The sequence below is a fragment of the Aptenodytes patagonicus genome, chromosome 2, assembly GCF_965638725.1.
Source record: "Aptenodytes patagonicus chromosome 2, bAptPat1.pri.cur, whole genome shotgun sequence".
NCBI lineage: Eukaryota > Metazoa > Chordata > Aves > Sphenisciformes > Spheniscidae > Aptenodytes > Aptenodytes patagonicus.
The window spans coordinates 110,829,100-110,848,712 of record NC_134950.1 but is presented as its reverse complement, the minus strand read 5'-3'; the positions used below and the strand labels follow the sequence as shown (position 1 = coordinate 110,848,712).

The 19,613-nt window shown below is 35.2% G+C and overlaps 1 protein-coding gene across 1 annotated transcript in view; it reads left to right on the top strand.

Annotated features, from left to right (window-relative positions):
• Positions 1–19,613, top strand: part of CNTNAP2 (contactin associated protein 2) — a 1,225,394-nt gene that overhangs the window by 582,834 nt on the left and 622,947 nt on the right. The window contains exons 5-8 of the mRNA XM_076330744.1: positions 3,145–3,348; positions 5,811–5,995; positions 9,266–9,409; positions 15,913–16,177. Of these exons, the coding sequence (XP_076186859.1) occupies positions 3,145–3,348; positions 5,811–5,995; positions 9,266–9,409; positions 15,913–16,177 (798 nt within the window). The remainder of the gene's footprint in view (positions 1–3,144; positions 3,349–5,810; positions 5,996–9,265; positions 9,410–15,912; positions 16,178–19,613) is intronic.

The window sequence follows — 19,613 nt, the reverse complement described above, 5'->3', positions numbered from 1 at the left end:
GACTTTCATGTAGATATTTTTTCTATAAACAGATTTGAAGCTTTTCTAAAAGTTCTTTTCTACAAGTACATACAAAAATCTCAAGAAGGCATTTCTTGGATCTCCTGACAGCTTGTAAGGCAAGCAAAAACAATGGGTTGATATAATCTCTGTTACAATATTTTTCTAACCATTTTCTTTGTTTCTTCAAAACAAATTCCAGAAGTAATGCATTTACTTCAGTCGTGAGCGTATACAAGATAACCCTATCTCTGAAATCACATACTGTTGCTTGTGAATACAGACTCAGCATATGAACCAGGGTGGCCTCATTTCTGAGAGCAACATCTGCATCTGTGCCTGAGAAAACGTGTCTTCCTTGCATGCTGATAACTTTTTAATGGATTTCTTGCACTGCAAATAAAACATGCCATTTTGATATTTAATTTTGAGCTGATTCACATTCCTGGAATTTGTCATTCAGATGAACCAGCTCAGGCTGAGAGTTTTAGTTGCACTTAGAGCTTAATAAGTATTTATTATTGGAATGTGTATTGTAAGGTGTATTTTATAAAGAAAAGTGATATTTCTAATATATATTGCTGCATTCTGATATACATGAGATATATATTATATACTAATAAATATGGGATATTGCAGTCAATTTGTAACGCTCATGTTTTATGAGTTTTATCTTTAAAACTCTTAAGCTTAAAAAGCAGCAGCATTGTGAAGGTAAAATGAAAAGCTCTGATGATCCATGCTGCGCCGAGATCCATCATTTTATCTTTAGTATAAATTAGGTGGACCTGTAGGTCAACAACTGTCCACTAGCATGCTTCCCCCGTATCAGTCTTAGGAACTGTAAACATAGTTTCTGCAAGGTAGCAAAGTTCTTAACTTCTGCAATTTGTAATAATCCCTAGAGAGTCAACAGTTTGTGTCAACTGAGGATAATGACCATATTGTGATTATACATACAGATTTATTAAAGATGTACAGAGGACAAATGGTTATATCAACCAGAAACAGGTATCACGTACTTCATTAGCATGCAGAGAATCATTGTCTCAGCAAAACAAATGACCTGGAAGTAGTAGAGAGCTATTTATTATACTAGTGATTTGTAGGGAAAATCCTGAATGATGGAAGCATAATGTGTCGGTCTTTGTATTTGAAAACTTGCTGTGCTCAGTGATGTAAGGATGTATGAATAGGCATTTAATCAACATGACTGCAAGCCTCAGTCTCAATTGGGTGTGTTTTAGTTAATGAATACAAGATGGGTTGAGGATTTTTTGACTGAACAATGAGATAGAAATAATTTATGAAATATTGGCTGTGCTTTTACATACTTTCCTCTAGAAAATAAATGCTAAACATCATGAAGCTTGATTGAATGCTCTTCTTTGAAACTCAAATAGCTCTTATATCACTGTGAAAAGTATTTCTGGAAGTTATAGAATGTGAAAAAGCAACCTATACAGATGCTATACATAAGCAGTCCTTTGATAGCAATTGAGGACAGAACAGTAGTAAAAATTGATTCAGCAGACCATTTTGATGGTTCCTAAATTCTCAAGGCAGAGATGGATGTACACGTTTGTTTAGGGTCTTCTCTGAATCAGGGTAAAATAATATTTCAGAGATTAGTTGAAAGTAAGCATTTTTTAAATGTTTGACATGTTGTAATAACAAAGGCAACAGGTTTTAGCATAATCAGCTAATGTAGGCCATATAATTTCAAATTTAAATACATGCAGTTATTTAGACATAGTGTACAAAGTGTTTTAATGGAGTTTTAGAAGATTCTTCTGTGTTAATTATACAACAGGAGTGGGTTTGTTTCTGTGTTTTTGAGGGGGGTCTGAAAGATTTAAATTACTTCCCACCATAATAGCAAAAACAAGTTAGGAATTTTAAAAAGTTGCAAGCAGTCATCAAAAAGCAGCCCACAGAAGTAGGCAAAAATCAGATGTGGTTGAAGAATTTATGATAAAATGCCATCCTTCATTTCATTCAGAGTGTGAAATGACTGGTATGAATATGGTATGCCAATAAGAAGTGTGAATGTTTTTGAAGAATATGGGTGGGAAATACTTTTTTCTTTAAAAAATGAACTTTTTTATTTATTCATTCCTTTTTAAGAATTTTGCTTAGTGACTGTTTAAATTGTCAGTTGTGAATAATGAGGATTAAATGCTCATACAAATAGGAGCTAAGGCACTGGTGATTGATCATAGGTTAAGCAGTTTACAATGGGGATTTCTTAAATACATTTTTAAAGATCAGTATCTGTTTACAATCTTTTACCGAGCTCTGCTTAAATGACAAGATACTTATCAGAACAGAAGTACATCTGTTGAATGGAATCAAGCTCTGTGGCTATTTTTACTGTGGATCTAGCCTCCAGAAAATTGTGGAAAATTGTGGCTCATTCTTCAGAGTAGAGATTAAGTCATGAAAGTAAGACAAAATGAAATTTTGTAGTGTCATTATGCAACATTTATATGAGTATTGGATTGACTTTAAATGATAATGATTGCATCTCTCAATTTTCTTCCCAGATTTTGAATAAAACCAAACCTGGAACAAAAATTAGCCCAAATGACAGAATTTTTTTTTTCTTCTCAAAATTAGTTGAGGTCACAACTTACCCAGGATTTCCATATAAAACTGAACTAGCCAAGGCTTATGCCTATAGTTTACATACAGTTTGAGAAATCTTTTAAAATTGCTAGGCAATTTCTTTGGGCTCATGTTTTACTGTTTACAGTCCTCCCAGATACCTATACTGGATTTTAAAGAGGTATCAAATGAATTATTAATGACCACTCAGAAGTTTGTCTTTCATGTTCAACTATAATTAAGAAACTGTGCATGGCAGCAACTATATTTGAGAGAAACCGAAAATGTTGAGTACAGTTGTAGTATTTGTCCCCCCGCATCTGCTTTTATATCCTATGGATTAAAATTACATCCTGCCTGGTTCCTACTTTTTATAGTACTAAATTATGGTCAAGAGAAAATGTATTTACAATGCATATCACACTCGCACATTTTTTATTCTCTTCAGGTACAATCTACATATGGCATGTCTGTTTTTCCAGTGGTCACGGGAATATATAATCGCTCATCAACAATGTTATTTGCTTTTTCCTTTAGGGGCTGATGTTATCAATTTTGATGGCCATGTGGTGTTACCATACAGATTCAGGAACAAGAAAATGAAAACACTGAAAGATGTCATCTCTCTGAAATTTAAGACCTCTGAAAGCGAAGGTGTGATCTTCCACGGAGAAGGACAACAAGGAGACTATATCACCTTGGAACTGAAGAAAGCCAAACTTGTTCTAAATTTAAATTTAGGTATGCTTTGATTGTTTAGTTTTGTGTACTTTTTAACTCTCCCATAAAAATTTTATGTCAAATATTACATCCTTTTTTCCCCAGTAATATGGTAAGCCACATTGTTTAATCAGATTTGATGAAAATATTGTTCATTCCCTTTCTATATGTTTTTTTTTTCTGTTCCGTTCCTTCCTTTTTATTCTGTGTGAGATACAATGAAAATAAGATCATACAGAAAAACAGGATCAGCAATATATTGTCATTAGAAACTTGCCACAAACAAAAAAAGCCTTGCTAGAATTATATTTGGCCTCAGCTGTGGCTTTGTGTGAGAAAAGAATGCTGTCATCAGTGCTAGAGGAGTAACGGTCACCCTTAGGAACCTTGCAGCAAAAAAGTATCAATCACCTGGGAAGCTACAGGCCACATGAAGTTGAGATTCAGCAGCCTTCCTAGAATCTGAGAAGTAGGACTAGGAAAGGAAAGAAGACATATCGGTTTGTCAGGCAGTCTTATGATAGAACCCTGTATATGTTACTCTAGTTCCAGCCTCCTTTTTCCCTGTAGTGAAAGACTACAGGCTCATGAGTGACCAGATTTATAAAGTGTGTTTATTATTAAAAAAAACCCACATTTATCTGGTTTCAGGGGTTTTTTTTTCCCCTTCAAACAATAGAGTTTTAGAAAAAGATTTCATGTAACTTTCCTTAGTTCTCTTACAGATATGTGAAGAGTAAATTATTCTGTTCATTATTTACATTGAATAGTAATTATTTCCACTAGCATTTTCTCTTGCTCTTTTTCTAAAGATCAATGTGAGCAGATGAGGAGGAAGAAAGCATATCTTCCTATAGCAGTTGTCTATTTTTAACAATTTTAATTGCAATACTAACCCATTCATTTCCAGTTTCTCTTATTCTTCAGTTCAGTCTGTCTTTTTAAGCTATTATAACTTCCATATATGTGCTCGGTGGGGATGTTCTTAAATCACTAGGCTGATAAATGGGAATAGGCCCTGTGACGCACTCACTTAATAAACAGAAGTAATGGTTTATGGTGTTATTCTTCCTCTGCCTGAGAGTATTGTCTTTGCACCAGAGTCAGTTGAAAAGGATGTTCATTTTGCCTGGTGAAATCCAGTGACTTAGTTTCAAACATCGTGGGAGGGGAGGATGGGGAGACAGGGATAGATTTAGGTTTTGCTTTGCACTGGCTTTGACTTTGCATTGAAGAAACCTGCCCCATCCCTGGAAACATTCAAGGTCAGGTTGGACGGGGCTTTGAGCAACCTGATTTAGTTGAAGACGTCCCTGCCCATGGCAGGGGGGTTGGACTAGATGACCTTTAGAGGTCCCTTCCAACCCAAACTATTCTATGATTCTATGATTCTATAAACTGAGGCTCATGGACGTGCATGGAATTTTTTTTTTTTTTTTTTTTTTTTTTAACCAACAGCTGTTGGATCAGTGGCCTTCAGCAAAAAGGCAGTATGGTCATTTGTAGGGGAGTAATGTCTTAAGCCATGGAAGTGTGATTTGCCAGAATGGGTTGTCAACATGCACAAACCTTAATGTCTGAGTTGCAGGCATGCTTGATGGTAAGAAATTCTCAGCTCCAGAAATGCTTTAGGTCCTCATGTATTCAGAACATGGAAGATTGCACTGAGTTATTGGGAAATGCAGCAATCTTTTAAACTTGCTGCTGAATTAGTCATCTGCTGCTTGAGTTGAGATCCATGCTATCAACCTTTGCTGGCTTAGCTCTGTCAGTCAGATTGCAATGAGATGTGATTCTGACTAGCATAGCTGCACTGGTAAAAGCCCCTGGAAAACACAGCAGAGAGTTGCAAAACTGTACTCTTGCTAGTAGTTTGACTTGCAGAATAAGAAGGTTGCTGCAGGAGGGAAGACCAAAATAAGCTATGTTAGCAGAAGACATTTTTTGCTGCTGTTAGCTCAGTCTGCATTGAGCCTTTTCCTATATGGTCACTGGTATAGCTATACTGGCAGAGCCTACAAGTGTAGAACTCAGACTGAAAAGGCTTTTTGCTGCCAAAGTCTGTTATGAGGCACCATGTATTCCTCAACAGTCATAAATCAGTACAGGTCCAGGGAAGCTCAGGACCTTGCCCAAAGGTGACAGCTTTTCATTTCTGTAGGGATGAAAACACAGAAAACCCCTAGCTGAAAACAACTTTGCAACTGAAAGTTGGTATTGCTTCTCTGGTTTGCCTCCAAATAACTACTATTACAAATAACTGTTTATACAGTTCACTGATCAGATACTTGCTGTATTTGGTCTAGCTATTTGTATTTAAGGCAGCAACTCTCCACTGGGCAGATCTTAGCTTCATAGCAGACTGACTTCCTCCAGCTTATTGTGTCTGGTATGATTTAGGTGAAATATTGACAGAGCAAGAGGAAAATGTTTGCCTAACTGGTATGAGGTGAGAATTGCTATTGTTTCTATTCTCATCTTAGGCAGCAACCAGCTTGGCTCTATTTATGGCCACACATCTGTGATGACAGGCAGCCTCTTGGACGATCACCACTGGCACTCCATCATCATAGAGCGCCACGGGAGAAACATCAATCTCACCCTGGACAGACACATGCAGCACTTCAGAACCAATGGAGAATTTGATTATCTGGACCTGGATTATGAGGTAGACAGTGGAACTTGTTTGTTTTCATTCAAATTGGCTTTATAAAGATAAGTGCAATAAGAAGAGAAAAGAAAACTAACATAATTTAAGATCTTTTGGTACTTTTTTGTACATTTGTTTTAATTATTTTTTCCCTTACATTTCCTGACATTTTCTTTCCAACACTGTTCTCTCTTAAGTGTAAATTAAGTTTCTCTTCATTAGTCTACCAGATCCCATCTGGTGTAAGAGCCATCTCAGCCTTTTGTTTTAAAATGGGAGATCTATGTTATTCAGCAAGCTAAGCATACAATACTTTTAAATATCTAAAAGCAGCTGCTGTAAGCGGGAAGTAGATTAAAAAAAAATAATCACACAATCTGTTATTTCATTCAGACTATTATTTTACACATGAATCAGAAAGCCTCATTCTGTGGTGACAATTAGTATTTATTTTTAGCAAAGTAAGCAGATTAGAACCTTTTTACTAATATGGATCTTGATCTTTCTTGTCTTAGGTAGGTAGGTACTTCCTTGTATTTTCACACATCAATAACTTCTTTTTATAAAGAAGTGATAAAGGATTGGGAAAGTTCTAAGAAAACTTTTGTTTAATCAGTCAGGTTAATGCACACAAGTGTTGGTAGTAATTAAATGTTGTGGATTTGTTGTTTGATTACACTCTGGCTTCTGCTTTTATGAACTTGTTCAGTTCCTCTAAATTGTTACATGACCTTCAGCATGTTGGTTATTACAAACTTTGTATGATGATTTTCTTGCACTCTTTACTGTTTCTAATGAGAATTAATGTGGTTGGCTGAGCCAAATACATGTATTTCCATCCTTGCAACTTTTTAAGCAGTGAGAGGAAATCAAAATTATGTAATGCAGAAAAGTTTGAATTAACTTGCGTATTGATATTTTTACAAACAATCTTTTGATCAAGAATATGATATGAATATTTGAAAAAATTACTTAGGATTGTAAATGTTACTGAATGAAGTATTTACTTATATTCCAACAAATCGTTATGAATGCCTTCTTTGGTAGCAGTTATAATGAGAAAATAATGAGCAAATTTGCCTGTACAACTATTACTCATCAAGCACTGAAGATCTGAACTGAGGTACTGAAAACTCACATAAATAGATTTTATTAAAGATTTTCAAGTGAGTGAATTACAGAAAAAGTTAGGCTGAATGCCATAAGCCAGGGTTGGGTAATTCGTGCGTGCGCACACACACACATATGTATATAAAAAATCTCTATATGTAGCATGTTTACATAATAAATATATTGCATACAATAAACTTACCCCTAGTAAGAGTAGAATCCAGGAGATTCACCTTCCTCTCCTCTCTGACATTAGAGACCTCACTGGCAGTTCTCAAAGATACATTTCAGTCTCCATGTACATGGATCCCCTTGTGTTTAATGGAACTTATTTGAGTGTGTGTGCATATGTGTTTCTGTGATTCATATAAATGCAAGAGCCTTAACCTCTTCTCCTTCCTTTCCTCTCAGTTATCTCACTGGTCCTGGAGTTAGTTATCACAGACTAAATTTAAATGTGTTGCCCTTGTGATAAATTAATCACAGTGGATAAACCTGAAAGAATCAAAAAAATTTTCATAGAGAAAATAGTTGCTAGGTTAATCTCTTTCAGAAAAGTTAAGTAAGCACAAAAGAGGAATAAACATTAGTTCTGATTGCATTTTCAAGGTAAAAAAAAATAATCCTATGAGTCTCTCTTAACTCACTGTCATGGTATGTGTTCTTTGCAATTTTTCTCCTTTTCTTTAAAATGCTTTCCTTTTCATTATCTTGTGTCCAAACCCATAACATGCAAAAGAACGTTTGACAGCGATTAAAATATTACAGTCACATTCTTCAGTTCATGTAAAGTGCTGTATCTTCTCTAAAGTCAAGTCATGTCAATTTATAATACCTGAGGATGTGTCCCGCAAAATGCTTTTACATAGCTGGTATGTGCTATTTATAAAGATTTTGGTTTTCAGCTGTATAGCTTTAGTTCTTCTTATATGCCAAGTCAAAGCCTCCTCTTTGGGATAGAGAGTGATAGCTTACATGCTTTTAAAATGGAAAATGTGTCCCTAGAGCTGCATTTTCCTGCTCTCAGTAATAACAAATGGAATTAACAATGAATGATATTTAAAAGCTTGGCTCTGCCAAATCTCAGCAGCAGACTACAAGTAGACATTTTTGTGAGCATTTGTGGGGCAGGGAAGCTGAGTGTCATTACTATTTATGCCGTCATCTATTGGATATAAATACTTAACATAGATTGCAGGGACTAATCTCATGAGTCCCTTATTCTTCACATTTGGGCTGCAAAATATTAATGCAAACATGTAGCATTTATTCATTTCCAAACATTTCAGAAAAGACCCTGATGTGGTAGAGACTTGTATAGTCTCTATGGAGTGACAGGGAGAGACTTCGTAAGAGATGAACATTTTTAGTTTGTAAAGTATTTGTTTTTCTTCATTTTTTAGCACTAGAGATTCTGGATAACCCAGTGTTTTAGGGTAATGAAAATCAGCATTAAGAGAAAAACAATTCCTGTTTGACCTTGATGGCTGAGTCTTTGCAGTGGTTGTCTTCATCTTCTCTATGGAGCTCATTTGGCCTGCTAAGTCATGTGATAACTCCTCATTGACTATAAGTACATGATGAAAGCATGTTCTCAGTAGTGGAAGGTGCTTCTGTCTAGCAGGGGATAGCACCTTTAACTATGTGATTCCATAAAATTCTTCTGGATGAAGTAGATACCTAAGCATTAAAGGAAACAAATGTATCGTATTGGAGCCCACCGCTGCTGTGTTGTAATCTGAGCTCTGGCACACAGTTAGAGCTGAGTGAATGATTTGAATCAGATTATCCAGCTAATTTAATGTCTACTTTTGTTTAGAAAAATACTGGGATGGACATTTATTACAAGTTCTTTGTTTGAAATACGTATTGTTCAGTAGCGATCAGAAGAGCAGTCAATATATGAACAACTGTGATGTGTGTCTGCTCACTATTTGGACAATTGTAACAATACTTGGAATTTACTACCATAAATATTTGCAATCACAAATTCAGTACAGGGGTTTTTTTTCTGCTTTTGCAGTGCTTATTTGATACTTCCTTTTTCTGTAAACAGTGTTGCCAGCTCTCTCATTCGTCATGTTTGAGTGTTCAAAGAAAGCAAATGCATCTACAGCACATTTGTTTAAAAGTCTTTGCCCTCCAGTAGCTATCTACCATTTTCTGTTTCATTCAAAGATAACCTTTGGAGGCATGCCTTTTTCTGGGAAGCCAAGTTCTAACAGTAGGAAAAATTTCAAAGGCTGCATGGAGAGCATCAACTACAATGGCAATAATATCACTGATCTTGCCAAGAGGAAGAAATTGGAACCTTCTAATGTGGTAAGAGCATAATCTAATGGTCATCTAAACTTCCGCTTCTCCTTCTAAAGGAGACTAGAAGGTTTGTGAGTGCGTGTAGCTGATATCCTTGTGATGTACTGGAATGATATAGAACACAAAACAAATTTTATCACATACCCAAAGATCTTATTGTACGTACGTTTGTGACTTTTTTTATTATTATGTCTGAGCATTTTACTTCTGGGGTCCCATTTCATCTTTCCAAAATTAACCTTCAGTATCAGATAAATACTTTTTAAGAGAAAACCAGCTGAACGGATAAGTACTCCTTTCCTTTCCTCCCAAATTAGTAGTAGTCCAAAACCAGCGCAGACAAGATTTATTATTAAATCAATTGCAGCTTTCTCATGGCTTTAAATCCTGGTATCTTCCATCCCTGCAGAGCTAGTTGGATTGCTGGAGTGCAAAATCATTAGAAGGGAATGCTTCTACAGGCCTTTCTGGTAGCTCTGAAAAGCCTCAAGATATTAGACTTGAAAATAATTATTTAGCTTATTAACATTACAGAGCTTACTAACATTTTGCTCTATTATTTCTCTTGCTTAAGCATTCATAGTTGCTTTCATGTTCAAACTTGTGGCTTTATGGGCAGGGTGATTAAGAAAGAATGTACTTTAATTACTGTATTTTTAAGGCTCTAAATGTTCCTAAAATTGCTTGCTGGCATACAAAGGCAATGTGGGTAAGAAATAAATGTATTATTGCCATGAGTTTGAGATGGTCTGAATAAGTTGTTCAAAGCTTTATTCTGTACAAGTTTACAACCTTCACAAAGTCCTGCTAACGATATGTATGGTTCCACTATTGCTTTTCTCTTTATATAATAAAGAGTAAAGATTTACATATGCAGTGATGATGAAGTGCAAAGGATTGATTACCATTTGATTACTCCTTGGATAGTAATACTGAAATTCCATATAATTGTATGAACACTATGGCTAAATGGTCAAGGTAATACGAAGGATGATTTTGAATATGTGATGTTTGCCTATACAAACTCAGTAATACAGCCTGATATTTAGAACCTTTTCTATACATTAATTTCTTCAGTATTGTCAAAGGCAAAGAGCATGATATATATGCTGTGGAGGAAGACTCCACTTTTAGAATTTTTTCGACTCAGTCTTATGAACTCTTGAATCTTTGACTTCTGTTTTCCAAAATTGCCTATGATTTCCTGCCTGCAGTGAATTTTAAGCTTGTAATGTAACCATGATTTTCAAAGATTGATGCCTGATTTAGAAAAGGATCTTTGTACAGGAGCAATCTTTCCATTTTGCACAGTCGAGTCCACTGCAAGTTAGTAGGACATATTCTTAAAGCTTCTTTCTGAATGGAAGTGTTACTTAAGAGATTTCTGTAGTGCAAATCCTATCCTTTCAAAAGTGTGGCATAGCTAGCAGGCCTGTAAAGTCTCTGTAAAATCATCTCTCTGTTTTTTATTTGTTTGTTTGTTTTTAAAATTCTGTTACCTGTAACATGAAAGTAAAATCCTCATAAGAAGCTTTGGCAGTGTTAGTGGTACATCAAAAGGCTATGGCATGCTAGTTTAATTTGATGGTTCTGTTGATTTCCAATTTTGAGAATGGCTATAAAAATAGAAGTGACCTTTGTTTTCAGTAGAATCACTTAAATTGCTTCACATCTTCAAAAGCAAAATCAATTTTACTCTAACTAAATCAACATGGATTTTTATGTTTCTTACAAAAGATTTTTTTCTCTTAGTTTTTAGCCTGATTTAGCATGAAAAATAGACTCAGTTGAGACTACTGTTGTTGTTAATCATGATTATGATGATGGCACTTAAGCAATCCAACAAGGATCAAAGCTCCATTGTAGGAGATCCTGTACAAACCCGTAACAGTAGGCACACCCTGCCCTAAACAATGTATTATCTTAAAAGGCAAGACAGACAAAATGTAATGAAGTGGAAAACAAGCAAAGTAATCAGTATGGTGATGAGATGTATCATAAGGGGGGAGGGGGGGACAGAGGAAAGAAGGATATTAAAGAGGTGTGAGATAGAAGAAAAAAAATATTCTGAGATGCAGATAGTTGAATTTCAGAAGTCACACAATAACAGGGAGGTGACAAGTTGATTTTAAAGAATAAGGAGTCCCAGAGAATCAAAGATGATAATAAGATGATAATCTTGATTTGTCTCTGAACAAAATTAAAATTCAAAATTTTTTTAGATCTCATATACATAAGTGTTATGAGCAAAAAAGCACCACCAAGCATCTCTAATTTATTGAAGAGTAAGGATGTAAAGACAATTTTAAAGTATTTTAAATTTAAATAAAGTCCAATACTGCCTTTAATAACGTATTTCTTTTAGATTTAGAGGGGAAAAAAAGTTTGGCAGTCCTTTGTGATATATAAGATGGCAACAGCTCTTTGGGGAGAATGAGTTGGATGGATGGTCTTGAGCAGCTATTGTTCTTCTTATTAGTGGAGTCTGATTTGTTTTCATAGAAGACAAATGAGACAAATGATAAAGATGCCCAAAAGGGAGAGCTGGGGAGAAAAGGACAGCCGAGACAGAGAACGTGTCTGCTTTTCTCCTGAACCAAGTTGCAAACAAGAGTTGGCATTGACTAAATAGCACAGTAGGTGCTAACTCTTGTATACAACTTGACTCAGGACTAAGACAGAAACCGGGAACGTGCTTGTAAGCAATCTTCAAATCCATCTTTCCTATGTTTTCTACTAAAATATAACAAGCTTTGTAGGACTTTCATTACCTTGCATAACTGAATAACATTGACCCTTCTACCACTAGTGAGAAGAGACTAGAATATGCAGCTAACAAGAAGAAGTCCAGAGAAATTTGAGTTTAGGAATTTAATCACTTTATCATATTTTCCTACCCAGAGGTATATTAAAGGCAGGCACTCTAAATACTAATTGGATTTAGTTTCCACAGAACAGTCTCTCCAATTTTAAAGCCTGTAACCGGAAAATGCTGAGGAGAATCATATTTGCTACCCTCTATCCTTACATCCACTAGGTCTATGCTCCACCCACTTCTGCAGCTCCTATGCCATGTATTAGTGAGTGCAATCATATACAAACTTAAGATGAGTGTTTTCATTAAATTATTTATATTAAGTGAACATTATGTTAAGCTCAAAGATGAGTAATAAGCTATTTTGAGAAAAATACTGATATAACATAATAAGCATTAGCATACAGTACATTGCCTGTACTGTATAATCCATCCTGATTTAACAGTAGTCTTAATAAACTCATTACCTCTCTTTTGGGAGCTACATATTCAGCCAGTAGCTCTATTAATTGGGAAGAGTTTTAAGACCCAGTAGTATTTCCACAACAGAATACATCTGAATGTGGATGGCAAAATTGATTTGTAAGAAGTAAACATGAAGCTAATTTGCAGCACAGATTAAAGGTTATGATACAAAGCTCAAGCTATCCAAATTAAGATGTTTTCACCATTTCCCTTCCAATGAAGTACGAAAAATTCTCTGATAAGACTAACAGCTTCAGTAAAAATGCACAGTATATGTTTGACTTCCAGATGTCATTGCCCAGCAAGTCACTCTGAATATACAGAAAAGGATCTCTTTCTCTTTGAAAAACGGGGATGCTATTATAGAGACAAACTGCAGATTAGCTCAAACTCTTGACCTAGACCTAGTGAGCAATCTGTATCAGATGGGCTTTACTTAAAAGAGGAGTAGTCTTGTGAATTGCAGTCATAGAGGGAATTGGTAATCCAGTTCAGATTAATCTGAATAGCTCAGTAGGGAAAATACTAACTAGCAGAGAAATTAGAATTATACGTTACTTCCTCAAGAAATCTTTTATGCAGTTAGGCTGTTCATGATAAATGCATTTACTGATGTGAAAAAGGATTTAAATGCATTCAGTGCCATTAACATTAATAGGTGTTATACATGCAAGTATCCCATGCATCAGGATGACAGGACAGTGTCAACTGGATATGAAAGCCTTCTTGTTATGAGGAAATTGTTAGTTCCTCTCAGTAACAAGGCAGCAAAAGAAACTTAAAAGTGTCTAACAAAATGCTTTCTGAGCACTACTTAATTGGCATCTGTGACTGAACCGTGAGATGTCAGCACTTACAAAATGCTGTTGCCTTCTGTGTCTACACAGGACTGCCTTAACTACGTAACAGAAGTTGTTTCTAATCCATAGGGTGACTATTACACTGAGAATGTTAACAAAGAGTTACAGAGGGTATTTCAGCCACTCTCCAGCTTTTTTTTTCTGTATGTAAAATTTGTGGTTTAACCAAAACTATTCTGTAACACACTTGGAAATGTTCAGACTAAAACTATTCAAACAAATGAGTTAACTATTTTGATTTAATGCTTAGTTGGCTGAAAACTTAAAACTAAAATCTCTAGGCAACTTTTAAACCAAAAAAAAACCAGAATAGCCAAGCAGCTTAGCAGCAAAGGAGATAAGGGGAGGTCCTTTGGCTTTCCTTAGAAAGTAGTTGTAATTTCTCTCATCACGCTGTAATTTAAAAGCTTCCTATAGTTGTTTTAGCTAATTATTTTCCTAAATCCTTGGATATTTTTTGTTATCCATGGAACACGGGTGTATGAAAAGAACACAGTTTGTAATGCTGAGATTTTATTATAAAGATAGGAACAAAACTTTTAGTAGATCAGTATAAAGAAATCTCTTTTTTAGTTCCAGATTATTGGAAACATCAGTGTTTCTTAATTGATGATGGAGGCTGCTAACCTGATAGTCTAGTTGTTGCTACTAGTTCTAATGGCCTTTATAGGTAGACCATGTGGCAGTATAACTTCTGACGCTCTGTAGGAAAAAGAAGTGGTTATGCAGAGTAATCTAGGAACCTATCTGAGTGCTCAAGAAACTATTATTTTTATTCATTTAGTTTTGACATGGAAATAATATATAAGAAACCGAATCTGCCACACAGGTGGTATCTTGCTATGACACAGAAAGGTGTTTTCTGATGTGTTGTTCTTTTTAAAAGTGACAGGTTTGGACATGCGTAAATGAGTGCTAAATCTTGCTTCCTTATTGACGTCAACTAGCCCATCTCCAATTGAAAATAATGGCTTCTAAAAAAAATTTACTTAGGACTTTCCTCCCACACATTTTCAGACACAAAGTTCCTATCTTGCTTCCAAATTCTCTAACTTCCCTCAAGATGAACTTTCAGATGCATTTATACACTATGAATACAAAAATATGTGACATAAAAGCTTATATCAGGAAGTCAGCAATATGGAGTTTAAAAATATTTCTGTGATAAAGGTGATGGCTGACTCCTATTGGGATTCTGAACAATGTTTGGGTGAACCTCATCTCTAAACATCTAGGTACCTCCAAAAATGTTGTTCAATCTTCAATATTTTTTAATGTACAAATAAATATCAAAGGAAATGCTATCTTGATCATAGTAATAATTTCCATACTGCATCAGATAAAATTCTTCCTTCTCAAATTGAACTGAAATTGCCACAGTGCATGAGAAAATCTAACCATAGAACAGGATCCACTTTGCCACGTTAGAGGAATTCTTCAGCAGTTATATTTTATATCTGTTATATTTGCATTAATGCATTAAAAAGTCAATTCTGGACAGAGATTGCTAGAAATTATTTATGATTTCTAAGGAAAAAAATGATAATACATCCTACCATTGTGGTCTTTTGTGAGAAATGACATGAGAACCAGAGCGAAAAATTCATGTCCCTAATTTTAGTCTTGTTTACAGATACACTTTAAAGCCTTAAAAATCAATAAAGTTGACTGGATTTTTGTCAATTTCCCAAAGAGTAAAATTTTACAGTGTGAAAACTGCAGTTTCTTTTACAGAGAAAATTACTGACTAACTACAAACATTAGGCATTGTTCATGATCAGCTACTCCAAATCCTTCTGCTTCATGAAATGAAGTATTAGCTTACCTAGTATTATCCAGTAGAAAACACAACAGAGATGCTAGCTCTTCACAAGGTATTATACATCCTTCTTTCACAATCTCATGTATTGTATTGATTGACACATTGATATAAGGGTATTTAGAAAGCTGTATTTCCATAAAAGGATTAATTACTGCTCTGTTATAGGCTTCTTTGGTGACCAAGTTTCTCTGTGATTCATTTCTTCATCTTTGAACTGGGAATATTAATGCTTTCATCTAAGCTTTATCTTAGTTAGACTATAACACTTCAGGGCAAAGATTGCCTCTTATTGTGTGCGTGTATAGTACAAAATGTAATGGAGCCACTGCTAGACAAAACAGAAACATCAGCAAAAATATTATAATAGTAACAATAATGATATAACATAATCAATATAATAATAACACATTTTTACATGCAGCTTGCATTGATCACAGTAGACTCTAGGTTGAATGAAACCGAGAATACTTTTCTAGAGGTAACTATGAATTTAGTGGAACCTTACCATTTTGCTTATGTTTTTGCTTTTTTTTTGTGTTTTACTTAGGGAAATTTAAGTTTTTCTTGTGTGGAGCCACATACAGTGCCTGTCTTTTTCAATGCCACCAGTTACCTTGAGGTTCCCGGTCGTCCAAGCCAGGATCTGTTTTCAGTCAGTTTCCTTTTCCGAACCTGGAACCCCAATGGACTTCTTGTCTTCAGCAACTTTGCAGATGACCTGGGGAATGTTGAGATTGACATAAATGAGGGCAAAGTCAGCGTCCATATCAATGTCACCCAAGTGAAGAAGAACCGAATAGACATCTCATCAGGTAAGTGGTATTTTTTAATTAGTATCATTTTTGTTGGTGTTGTCTAAAAGCATCATGGACCTAAAAATTAGAACAATTGTTTTACAAAATTTAAAATTTAAATTGCAACTATATTAAAACCTTTATTGTATGTTTCATTAAGAGGCAGAAGAATATTAAAACAGTTGTTAGATTAAAAAAGGAGACACAAATATTCTTAATTCTGTCATGAACCAGAAAATGTATCACCCCTTATCTATGAGGCAACATTGCTTCTTATTTTCTTTCTTCCGTCTTGCACTCTTCTCTGCAAAAATATTTGGTTTCAAAAGGTGAGGGTACTCCTTTGTTGAGAGTAGCCTAATAATTAGGCTGCTCCTATTACTTCCTAATAATTAGAAAGCTCTCATTAAAAAAAAAAAAAAAATCCATTTGTTTTAACCACAAGGCTGGCATGAAAAATACTGTAGTGTTCTCTTAAGTATGCTGTAGAGTCATGGTGGAGAAGTACCAGAGCTTTTAGTACCTAACTAAGGAGGTTTTGGAAAATACTGGGTAAAAGGTACAGGATTAGGTTTGTTTCTGGAAGTAAAGGTGTGTGCTGGTGTCAGTTGATCAGCCTTTTAAAATTACTTCATACCTCCATTTTAATAAATTGTACTTTCAGTCTAGATTCTTTATGGGCATTTCTGGATCAGCTGTAGCCAATACGGTGTTAGCTACAGCATGTCAGTTAACACTTTTTCTCAGCAAAGTCACGATCTAATAATGGGTTGGAAAATACAGGGTTGCTTGCAAATGGATCTAGCTCCACATAGAAAAAAACCCAGTGATTATTTGAAGTAGCATATACAGCAGACTAGTTTCTTAGCCAAAAAAGGGACGCCTTTTTTGCCTGAAGTCATCTGTGGTTACTATTTTTCTTAATTTCATGGTGGAGGTATTTCAGTCTTCATCAACAGGATTGATTTACTGGTATAGCTCTGAACGAGTATATTCAGTCATATAAACAGGGACTTGAGGAAATGTAAGAAAAAGAAAAAAATGCCTTTTTTAATGAGAAAGTAGGAAAGTAACATTTCATTTGGCAAGTGGACACTTTTGCAAGTTTTTTCTTTTCACCTCATTAATGAAATAGAGCTGAGCATGAAATGAAATTAATTACTTTAAAGATAGAACTGAATAAAATATAAATAATAACAGCTAAAAATCAGAATTTACCTGTTTTGTAAAATGAAAATGTTTTTATGAAAAATACATCATATGTCCTTCCATCATTACAAGTTTTTTTAGCACAAAAATTCAATGCCATAGATTACAAGTTACCATTTCATTGCCTTTGTTACATAAATACACTCATGAAAGGATTAAGTAATGTTTTGGTAATACAGCAGGGTCTTGAACAAGAATGTTTTGTTAAGGTGTTAGTGCATCATAATTAGGAAACACATGGAATTATCGCCCTCATTCTTTCTTCCTTAGCTCTGCCTACTACAAATCCCAGTTTACAGACAGAAGTGGCTACCCATGATACTTCTTCATGAGCTTCCTTGTGCCTTTTTGGTCCAAGGCAGACTTCAGTCCTGATTAGCCAAATATTATGAGAAATAAAAATTTCACCAATTTGCCACTAATTTTGCTCAGTGTATATCTTGATACGAAACCATTTTCAGATTCCATTAAGTTAACGTTCTGGAAAGTAAACACATGTGAAAACTGTTAATTTGCTATTTTGCTTTCTCCAGACCTTCACCCACAACAACAAAAATTCACCAGCTACTGCGATGTAAAACCAGAGTATTCATATTATGACTTTCTTCTGAAACATTCTGAATTGAATATTCTTCAGAGTAAATCTTTTCAGTCTGTATGATCAGTTTACATAGTAGCCCGAGAATCACATACAGCCTTTCATTTTTATAGCCATGATGCTGTTCTTAATCTCCATACAATCCAATATGTACATATTACAGTTTGAATACCTGAAAGAGTTAGTAGTTTCCTTTGTTATTATAATTTGTACCATAATAAAAATACATTTATTGTTTAATGTTCATTGTATGGACTTTTTTTATTTGCATAGCTATTCTGGGAAAGCTTTGATTTATTTTAATATTTTGTTGCTACTTTTGTTGCAACAGGCATTTCAGTGCCTGCGAAATGAATTGTGTGTGTGAACATAAAAAAGGAAAATAGGGCATCTGCCAGGGAAGGCTGCAGAAGGAATGCTGCTGTTGTATGGCAAATACCACAGCAACATACTTGTTCCCTTCTTGTGCAGGGAATTAACAGGTGTCAGCATATAAATCTGCTGAGTTTATGTAGAAGTCAAAGTGGTCTGCCTTTGGCACAAAGATTTCTGACTGTTGTGGTGCTATAGATATAAGATGCACAATTGTTTACTGTTGCTTTTTACTTGCAGCTGGCAAAGCAGAATTTTCTGTAGTCAAGTGTGCAGCCTTCTATGTAACTGCATGTGTAGGGTATGAACAATTAGACTTCTGTCTACTGGGAAGTACGCACCCTGGTTATCAAAGAATTAGGCTAACTAAAACCACAGCCTAGATGCAGGTGTGTTTTGTATTTCATAGTTTTGCTGTACTTATGCCTGTCACCTGTAATAGCGTATTTTCACTGGAGGAAGCTAAAATCTCTTAGTCTTTATTCTATACACCTCTCATAATTTACTAACTGACTTTCATTAGCAGCTTTTAATGTCAGCTTTCCATGTTAACATGGGGACATCAGCAGTTCATTCTGGGGCATAGTCTAATTCTGGCTATAGAAATAGTAGTTGAACTGACTGGCAGGAATTACATGAGAGAACTGTATGCTGATGTGCAGGTGGCAGAGTTTGTTCCTGCGCGTCTCTGCACTAAAGATACTGGTGTGGAACAGAGTTCTGGTTTGTCTTTTTTTCAGTGTCATAATATTCCTTAAACACCTTAAAGCTGTACACACTGACTCAGGGAGCTTTAACTTAGCATGAGTGGAGTTCAGATAAACAGGAGAGTCTAGCCTTCCAATGTATCAAATACAGTTAAAGTCCCACGTTTCTCACTGGTAGCTGGGCACTGCAAACCTCCTTATTGAACTACTTTATGAAGTGCTTTGCGATGCCTGGGAGGGATCAGACAATATTGAAAAAGATTTTCTTGTCGACTTGATGGAACTTTCATACCTAATTCATTTGAGCATTTTGTTTAAAGAGAGAAAGGTTTCAGTTTGAAATATTTTGATGACACTTTACAAAAATAAAAATGAAATAATGCATAGAAGGTACAGTTAAAGGAGCTGCAATTCTAGTCCTATATAGCACATGGACCTGTGTTTACTACTTACCTGTAGAGTCAGTAAGGTGAATAGTTTACAGGACATTGTAAAAAGTTTTGTAGACAGCTGTAAGGTTTAGAGGCAAGAACATCAAATAATCAGCAAGCAGAATTAACTGACTGTT